We start from the raw sequence: 10,585 nt of genomic DNA on the forward strand, positions 1-10,585 counted from the left end.
CAATACAGTATAATGCTCCCCATAGCTGCCCCCCACACAGTATAATGCCCTCCACAGTGTAATGCCTCCATAGCTGCCCCCACACATTATAATGCCCCCATAGCTGCCCCCACAGTATAATGCCCCCATAGCTCCCCGATACAGTATAATGCTGCCCCATACAGCATAATGCCCCTCATACAGAATAATGCCCCATACAGTATAATACCCACCATAGCCACTCCATACAGTATAATACCCACCATAGCCACCCCATACAGTATAACGCTCCCATAGCTGCCACCATATCAGCCCCCCTCCCATACCCAGTATAATGCCCCATATGTGCCTAAGAAAAATAATAATAATTACATTTTACTTACCTATCCCTGGTCCTTCTCCTCCTTTGGCCTGTGCTATGAGTGACTCGGTGCAGACAGGCACAATGACGTCACTACATCGCGCCCGTCTGCGCCGAGCCACGCATGGCTCACGCAACAGTGAATGCTGGAGCAAGGAGCCGTGAATTCCTGGCTCCAGCATTGAATTCAACTGCATTCACGTCCTGAGGAGGCAGATACGGTTGGAACCAGGACCAACGCGATCAGCGCAGTGTGGCAACGTGGGGCCCCCCAAGCTTAGGGGCCCGATCGCAACTTCAACCCCTGTAGCTACGCCTCTGGTAGTAGCGCTTTCAACTTCACTAATGTGATATGGACCGTGCTGAAACGCAAGACAATCTGACATCTAAAACAGTCTATACTGGACCGGTCACTCCATACATACACCTAATGGAGGTCATTACCTTGTGAACAGAGGTGAATCATAACGCGCACATGTTCTGCTTTATGGCCCGCCCGACGTCATCTGTGCGCTCTCCAGGAAAACTACAGTATATGTTCTAACCACATGTAATATACACAGCTTAAATTCCCCAACACAAGGCCACATTTCTGAAAAGCTGACATTGGCCCAATGTTACATAACACATGACTACCTTATCTGGCATCTCATTGATCGAGCTGAAACCTGACCTTGAGGGCCAAGGACACTTCAGTCATGAACTGCTCAGTCAGATATGCTGCGGGATCTGCTTCTAGTGGTTACAGGTAGAGCTATCAGGTTACCACATAGTGCACGCTCTGCAGGATAGACAGTTATTTCTAGTATAATCCTCACAATGTTTCACAGCTTACAACCTTATTCTTCCTATTCGTTATAGAACGTTGTCATCTGTAGTGGCATTACGACACTGGCCTACAATATAATAAAACGACTCCATTGTGAAGTGCAGTAGATGTAGATGGTCGGGGGTCTATGTTGTACAATAGTGGTGGGTGAGAAGTAACACGGATACATTTAGACCCAGTTTTCATTTCAGTCAAGGACAAAGAATTGCACGGTCATCCTGAAATCAGCTCTGTCATTTATGTTTGTTTTATGGGGTCTGCATGATCCATGTGATTATTTGGGTTCCTATATAAATGGCCAGTGAGAGTCCCACATCAGGGACCGATGTTGGTGCTATATCAATGCGAAACAAATAGAAAGGGGGCTCCTCTCATACCTCATGCTAAAAACCTGCACAGATCTAATCTCTCTCACAGCTTAGTTTCCTACAATTGAATCCAACCTGGGCAATCCTCTGTGGACAATCCATACCAGCAGCACAAATGTTTTACCTGTCCTGTTTGTTACAATGTAAGTGTCAGTCTAGTTATACTTTCCCGTCCGAATGATTAGAATTGGATCCATGCACGATACTCTACAGGCGTCTTTACGATTGTCACGGCAACATACCGCCCTCACGCGAGAGCATCTCTCCTCACCCGATTTTAGCATGGGCGGGCAAGTATAACTTTTTTTCTTACGAAGTAATATATACGCCAGAGAAAGTTATTGATTTATCCCCAACAGTGGCATCTGTCACTCATGAACTATTAAGGTATCTGTTTAACATATAACTTATGAAAATCTACTTAAAAGCTTGTGACATACACGTTTAATGGATGCCTGTGACATATGCCATACAGTGACATATGTCACCTATAGACTCCCATGCTAAAAAACAGACAAACCTTAAAAATACTTTTTTTGTGGGATCCGACGGGATGGAGTAGCATAGTCCACTATGCAATTCCAAGAAAAGTAGACTAACCAGCCAGCCGGAGGACATTCTTTTAGTCTCCATTGGGCTAATGGAAACCTATGGACACGTTTAGAGTGTATGCTGGGAGCTTTCCTGACGTACACTCAGGCCCCAAGCACACAGCCGTGCCCACGATTACGGGCACGGCCGGCGGCAATTACGGGAGATTTTTACGGTCGTGTGCATGGAGCCTAAGGGGCACCTAACAATTGGAGAAGCACTGGTCTAGACCAGAGCAGTCAGCCAAGAGAAATAAATGTCCAATCTGCTGTGACTGCAATGTAATAGCAAAGTAACAAAAACAAGCAGCAGCACTCTGCGGGCGCTAATATATATGAAAACCTTGAACATATAGATTCATTTAACTTGTATTACTGCTATATTTATTATACTTATAAGGCCTAATTCAGACGAGCGTGTTCGGTCCGTGATATACGGTCCGTGTGTCTGCCGCATTTCCCGAACCGAACACACTGCAGGGAGACGGGCTCCTAGCATCAAAGTTATCTATAACGCTGGTGTCACTGCCTCGCTGCGGGACAACTGTCCTGTACTGTAATCATGTTTTCAATACGGGACAGTAGTTCCACGGAGAGGCAGTGACACCTGGCGTCATAGATAACTATGATGCTAGGAGCCCGGCTCCCTGCAGTGTTCAGTCCGGGAAATGCGGCTGACGCACGGAGCGTATATCACGGACCGAACACGCTCGTCTGAATTAGGCCTAAATGTAAGGATCAAATTGTGTGAGCCCACCTGCCACGCAAAGCAACCTTATACAGGGGTCCCCTACACTAAACATTATACCTGTATAATATATCTAGACCAATGCGTACCTAGACTGAATACAATAGTAGCAAGTGTGAGGTCAGTTCAGTATGTTCCCATTTACTAATGACAAATCTTAAAAAAGATGAACAAAAAAACAACATTATACAATTCCGCTTAATTTACAGAAAACTGTAAACTGTCCGGTAACTGAGCATCAAGTAAATCACATGGCAGATTGTTTCGCTGTAAAAAGTTCATGGTTAAATTCAGTCTATTGTCTGCTAGAATCTATGTCTGACTGAGGACAGTCTGACTGGAGTTTTCTACAAAGAGGCCATTGACAAATGTAGGAAACGTCTACCCTCATAAATCACAACTCCAAATTCTGTTATTTTAGTTTTAATGGTGGTTTAAATGAGTGATGCCAAGACACTTCATACACAGCCGAGCAAGTTTCATGAAGTGTCCTTGTTATATTGGATGTCACCCATCTGATATGCCAGTAACTTGCCCAAATGAAGGTGGTCAATGCGCCCTGTAAATTGCCCATGGAGGTAGTGACAAGTTTCCATCACTAGAAATCCCTGACTATTCTCTACTACTGAACCAGTGTCACATTTCCAGTGCCTGGAATCTATTACTAGGGCCCCATTCACACGACTGTGCCCGTAATCACAGTCCGTGAGTACAGGCACGGCTAGCAACAGCCACCCGCATTTGCGGCCCGTGCTCCCATATAAAATATGGGAGCACGATCTATAAAAAGCAAAAAATAGGATGCCCTATTTTTTACAGAGCCTTTCTACAGCACGGACACCTTCCCGTAAATATAGAGGAAGGTATCCGTGGGCAATAGAAGTAAATTAATCCGTAATTACGGTCCAGAAACAGTCCATAATACGAATCTACGGTCGCTTGCATGGGGCCTAATGTGGTTATTTGCAGAACACTGAATTCCCTTTGATTTAGATGTTGGCAAGGGTCCAAGCTCACGCGTCCCACCCTGTCCTGCCAGGCGCATCATGCATAAAAAGCTGCCCGAAGAAAAAGAGTCATTGTTACCTTTAGGAACCCATCAGATCTGAGCTTTTATTTTTTTTCCCCAGCAGGTAAAATATAGGAAAGTGATCGAATTGCTTAAAATGTTATAAACTAATTCCCGTGTGGAGCTTCCGGTCAAGGTCTAGCAGCCATATCTTCTCTATATGCCATAAGGTTAATAAATATGCTTTGAAAAAAAGCCTCTTACTAGTAGAGACTCTACAGATGACCCATCAAAGCTGAATTAGTTGGTGCAACAGCCTTATAAAATGGAAAAGAGGGAGCAAGAAGAGAAGCTGGCATGGCCCATCCCCCACACCTATTGTAAATGGATTCTTCCTGTTATGAATCAGGGCTGCAGAGAAGTGTCCTCTCTTGGCTCTGCAACATGACACACACCAAGAGGGAAGGGGCATGTGGGGCAAGTTCTGCATTACTAGTACATCTTACAGAAGTAATGTCTCCTTAAGGAACGGTGGCTGCACTACATCATTTCTAATATTCGCAGGAGAGCAACACATCCCTTAGGATTTATGTACATCCCATGTAAGTAAACAAAAAAAACAATGGCGCAGTTTTACGGTCGATGTGGAAAACTGCAGGTTAAAAAAACAACAACACGTACTTACCCTTTGACTTCTTGCAGGCCGGCCTCCTGGGAGGACGTTTTATCACACGTGACCTCCGCGGCCTGTGATTGGCTGCAGCAGTGACTTGGGAGGAAACGTCATCCCGGAAGGCCGGCCTGGAAGAAGCAGCACAGAATTCTGGGCAAGTAGAAGATTATAATTTTTTTCCGAGGTGCTTTCCGCTGCAAAAAACACATCTGCTACTTGTTGCCGGTTTTACCTCCCCATTGTATTCAATGGGGAAATCCGGTAACACAGAAGCAGCGATTACACAAATACAATTTATATATCGCGGAATTAAAGAAAATGCACTGCAGGTCAATTTCTAAATGTTTTATTCCCTCAGTATTTACGCAGCGTGTGGATGAGATTTGTTCAAATGTCAATTTCTTTGCTGCTACTGTATTACGCTGCTGATTTTCCACAACAAAATGCAATGTGGTGGAAAAAACGCAGTATTTAACCCCTTAATGACCACCGATAAGTCTTTTTACGGCGGTCATTAGTGGGCTTTATTCTAGAGCGCCGCTATTCTACGTCGCTGCTGTAGAATAAAGTAAACAGAGCAGGGAGCCGTGAAATCTCCCTGCTCTCGGCTGCTAGCGGTAGCTGAGGGCTGGGGGCGTCCCTGCTCTGCCGGGTGAGATCGATATTAGTATCGATCTCACCCGTTTAACCCTTCAGATGCGGCGCACAATAGCGAGCACCGCATCTGAATGGTTTTGGAGAGAGGGAGGGAGCTCCCTCTCATCTCACTGACACCCGGCGATAAAATCGCCGAGTGTCTTCTATGGCAGCCGGGGGTCTAATAAAGACCCCCAGGTCTGCCTGGAGCGAATGCCTGCTAGATCATGCCGCAGGCATGACCTAGCAGATGCCTGTCCGTTTTAAACGGACAGGCAGTAATACACTGCAATACAAAAGTATTGCAGTGTATTATAATAGCGATCGGAGGATAGGGAAGTCCCCTAGTGGGACTAGTAAAAAAGTTTAATAAAAAGTTAATAAAAAAAAAAAAGTTAAACAAAAAAAATGAAAAACCCAGCTTTTCCCCTTACAAAATGCTTTACTATTAAAAAAAACTACAATAAAGCAAAAAAGTTACACATATTTGGTATCGCCGCGTCCGTAACGACCCCGACTATAAAGCTGTTACATTATTTAACCCGCACTGTGAACGACGTAAAAAATAAAATAAAAAACAATGGAAAAATTGCTGTTTTCTGTTAATCGTGACTTTAAAAAAATGTGATAAAAAGTGATCAAAAAGTCGCATCTACTCTCAAATGGTACTAATAAAAACTGCAAGTCGTCCCGCAAAAAACAAGACCTTATACAGCAATGCCGACGCAAAAATAAAAAAGTTACAGCTCTTTGAATGTGACAATGTAAAAAATGGCTTGGACATTAGGGCTCAGAATGCAAGCAGGGGGAAGGGGTTAAAGAGGCTCTGTCACCAGATTTTGCAGCCCCTATCTCCTATTGCAGCAGATCGGCGCTGCAATGTAGATTACAGTAACGTTTTTATTTTTAAAAAACGAGCATTTTTGGCCACGTTATGACCATTTTTGTATTTATGCAAATGAGGCTTGCAAAAGTACAACTGGGCGTGTATTATGTGCGTACATCGGGGCGTGTTTACTACTTTTACTAGCTGGGCGTTGTGTATAGAAGTATCATCCACTTCTCTTCAGAACGCCCAGCTTCTGGCAGTGCAGACACAGCGTGTTCTCCAGAGATCACGCTGTGACGTCACTTCCCCAGGTCCTGCATCGTGTGAGACGAGCGAGGACACCGGCACCAGAGGCTACAGATGATTCTGCAGCAGCATCAGCGTTTGCAGGTAAGTCGATGTAGCTACTTACCTGCAAATGCTGATGCTGCTGCAGAATCAACTGTAGCCTCTGGTGCCGATGTGGCCGACACGATGCAGGACCTGTGAGTGACGTCACAGCGTGATCTCTCGAGAACACGCTGTGTCTGCACTGCCAGAAGCTGGGCGTTGTGAAGAGAAGTGGATGATGCTTCTCATCAGAACGCCCAGCTAGTAAAAGTAGTAAACACGCCCCGATGTACGCACATAATACACGCCCAGTTGGACTTTTACTTTTCAACACGCCCAGTTGTACTTTTGCAAGCCTCATTTGCATAAATACGAAAATGGTCATAACTTGGCCAAAAATGCTCGTTTTAAAAAAATAAAAACGTTACTGTAATCTACATTGCAGCGCTGATCTGCTGCAATAGCAGATAGGGGTTGCAAAATCTGGTGACAGAGCCTCTTTAAGCAACGTGTGAACTCGGCCTTATCTTTCTACTCCGTTGCTTTCCCTCGATAAGCCTGCAAACGGTCTGATAACAAGTCCTAGGAACCCTCTCCATTATATTGCCGAGATTAGTAGTCCTCGCTATGCAGTAGTCCTCGCTATGCAGTAGTCCGCCGCACATGGTCTGTTTTCGGGCTTATAGCGGGGGATCCAAGTGAGTAGAAAGAAAACCTACAGATTTGGAATCCGCGTTTTACAATCTATTTATGGATCACTGTGGTATAGGGGGGTATTCGAAGGTGACAGTCTTTAAGGCAAATTTTTTCTGGAAAAAAAGTGAAAGTCCTTGCCTATAGAAGGCAGATACTCCACTGTCAGAAGATTATGAGCGGACGATGGGTATCATCAATTGACCTCTAACCTACTGAGCAGAGTAATCACATGTATCCTGAACACTGGAATGTCAACATGAATGTGACAGGGTCTATAAACATTGAGGGTAAAAGCCTCAATCCTACTGAGATTTTACCCCAGGACGGGTACTGGGGGTACGCAAATAAAGAAAGCGGGTGCAGATTTTGGAAAAAAAAAAATCTCAAACTACACAAATGCCATTCAGAAGCACTAACAGCGACTCCAGTGTGACACGGAAAACTCCAAATATTGCGGGCACGCAGGACATGTAACGCAATATGTTACATATTCTGGGGGTCACCTTTTCAGACCCTTTATAATACAACATAACCTGTAGGTAATGTAAGCGGTACCACTGACATGTCACTAAGCAGCAGAATAGAAGTACTATATATGAAATGGACCGTTACCCAGGCTATACTGCCCTAGAATGACAGCCCGGGGACCGCAATGGCTCCTGGGATATCCACCGACTGCTGTAATGATATAGGAGAGGGAGCAGCGCGGTAGGACAGGAGGGGTGAGGTGATCTTATCCTATGTGTAGGATCAAGGGAAGACCGGTAATACCGACGTCTACAGGGCTCCCCATACACCTGGCAGGGATTATTCTCAAACCGGTCAACAGAGTGCGGTGGTAGTAAAAATAAAGCATTTGCTATATGGCCGCTACAGCACGGTGCTCATAGTTCAATTCTAATACTCACCTTGGCCCCGAGAACACGAGCGCACAGGCGTCCGGCGGTAATGAGAGACATTATGAGAGCGACAGGAGTTCGGTGTTATACCAAAGGAAGGCAGAGGCCGTGACTGGGCCCGGAGCACTTGCAGCGTCTTACTTAAACCGGCAAAGCCGAAGGCGCCTGGAAGGCCGGAGCCGGGACAAGGTTGAAAAGGAGGATCCGAACCCCGCCTCCTGTCTAGCGACGTCAGCACTGTCGACACGTATGGCCGCCATCTTACGTGGGGCAGAGTTCTGACCTTTCCTTATGCATTTCTACGAATTTTAAGGGTCGTTCCTCTAGTAATATGACACTAAGACGCATGCGCAGAAGCTGGGAGGAGGAGGAGGACGCCGGCTCTTCGTCACTGCTGACCTGATGTGTGGCTATTGTTAACGCTTTAATACGTCCGGGAGCTACTTGTCTCACACAGTTTGTGGAACTTTTGCAACCATAAGCGAATTAAAAGATGGAAAATATATCCTGCAATAACTGCCGTACAATCGGGTGTTACAGGGTGGAATTATCAGGCGACTGGCACGGACACCTCCTGCCAAGAGTTTACGCCCCAACTCATGTTACCAGCCTCGCCCACCCCAGACGCAGAACGTTCACACTCCGCGTTGTGATTGGTTCTGCTGCTGCCGGCGTTGGCTGAGGCGGGGAGGAGAGCGGGAAGCTATGACTGAAGTCTAGATGATCCCGCACCGCTCTGCAACAACGCCCAACATGTCGTGACGGGTGTGCTACAGTTGTGTAAATTCAGTGCTGTTTTCGTGCAGTTTTTAAAGCCACCACTAGGATTGGAATAATAAAACAAAATCTTTCCTACATACTTTACCTCCCTTTAATATCCACTCCTGGTTATGGCTTCAAAAACGGCATAAAAATAATCACCAAAACCGAACTGTGTGAATAAGGCCTAAACCATTTGGTTTTATTACCCACTTAAATGTCTGAAGATTTTTGTCTCAACTCCAACTGTAATTTTTTAAGTGCCATTTTGGGTTACATGTAAATGATTCCAGCCCCAGCAATGGCTATTAACCCCTTAGTGACCAGCCTATTCTAGACGTTAAAGAGTCTCTGTCACCACATTATAATTTGCCTATATTGTACATGATGTGGTCGGCGCTGTAATGTAGATTACAGCAGTGTTTTTATTTAGAAAAATGATTATTTTTGACAGTTATGACCTATTTTAGCTTTATGCTAATGAGTTTCTCAATGGACAACTGGGCGTGTTTTACTATATGACCAAGTGGGCGTTGTACAGAGGAGTGTATGACGCTGACCAATCAGTGACCAATCAGCGTCATACACTGCTCTCCATTCATTTACACTGCAGATAGCGATATAGCTATATTGCGATCTGCAGCCTCATACACACACACACTAACGAAACTGCCGTGTCCTGACAATGAATAGACATTACCTCCAGCCAGGATGTGATGTGTATTCAGAATCCTGACACTTCTGTAGCGTCTCTGTGATTTATAGCATAGCAGGTGTAGTCTCGCGAGATTACGCTGTAAGCAGTCATTCACAGCGAGATCTCACTGTGCTGTAAATCACACAGACGCTACAAAAGTGGTCAGGATTAGGGATGTCACGATACCAGAATTTGGACTTTGATACCGATACTTCGTGTAGTATTGCGATTTCGATACCAATTCGATACTTTGCCAACAGTAATAAAAAAAAAAAGTTCAATTTTCTGATGTGCGGCACGTGGTGTGATGATGAATTTAACCTCCATGTGCCTCACATTAATAGTAATTAACCCCATCATGTCTCTCAGTCATAATGGGTTAATGTGTGAGGTACATGATGGGGTTAATTACTATTAATGTGAGGCACATGGAGGTTAAATTCATCATCGCACCTCGCGCCTCACAATAAGTGATAGAAAGCAGTTTTTATTTTTTTACAGCGTTCACATCATAAATGACGCAAAAAATTTGTTGTGCAGGTTATTACGGCTGCGCCAATACCGAATGTGTATATTTTATGTATTGAGACTTATTTTAATGTTTATTGTAAAAAAAGGTGTATGTGTATTTTTTTTAAATGTAACATTACTTTATGTTTTTACTTTATTTTTTAAACTTTAATGTACTGGCATATGTCTATATGCTTATAGTAATGTACCGGTATATATCTATATTACAGTACATTAGCCTGTGCACTGATAGTACACAGGCAGTTAGGACATACCTAAGGGTATGTGCACACACACTAATTACGTCCGTAATTGACGGACGTATTTCGGCCGCAAGTACCGGACCGAACACAGTGCAGGGAGCCGGGCTCCTAGTATCATACTTATGTACGATGCTAGGAGTCCCTGCCTCGCTGCAGGACAACTGTCCCGTACTGTAATCATGTTTTCAGTACGGGACAGTTGTCCTGCAGCGAGGCAGGGACTCCTAGCATCGTACATAAGTATGATGCTAGGAGCCCGGCTCCCTGCACTGTGTTCGGTCCGGTACTTGCGGCCGAAATATGTCCGTCAATTACAGACGTAATTAGTGTGTGTGCACATACCCTAAGTATGTCCTAACAGGAAATATGGTCAGACAGCTCTGGGGTCCTTCAATGGACCCTGGGCTGT

General features: G+C 44.8%; 1 protein-coding gene across 2 annotated transcripts in view; it reads right to left on the bottom strand.

Annotated features, from left to right (window-relative positions):
• CS (citrate synthase) overlaps positions 1 to 8,255 on the bottom strand; it is a 35,054-nt gene extending 26,799 nt beyond the window's left edge. Inside the window, exon 1 of one of the 2 annotated variants that reach the window (XM_075852156.1) lies at positions 7,957 to 8,255. In XM_075852156.1, coding sequence (XP_075708271.1) covers positions 7,957 to 8,007 — 51 coding nt within the window. In that variant the 5' untranslated portion in view covers positions 8,008 to 8,255. The remainder of the gene's footprint in view (positions 1 to 7,956) is intronic. The other variant, XM_075852157.1, reaches the window with a different exon arrangement.
• Positions 8,256 to 10,585: the final 2,330 nt, after the last annotated feature.

Source organism: Rhinoderma darwinii, chromosome 2 (genome assembly GCF_050947455.1).
Source record: "Rhinoderma darwinii isolate aRhiDar2 chromosome 2, aRhiDar2.hap1, whole genome shotgun sequence".
NCBI classification, from domain to species: domain Eukaryota; kingdom Metazoa; phylum Chordata; class Amphibia; order Anura; family Rhinodermatidae; genus Rhinoderma; species Rhinoderma darwinii.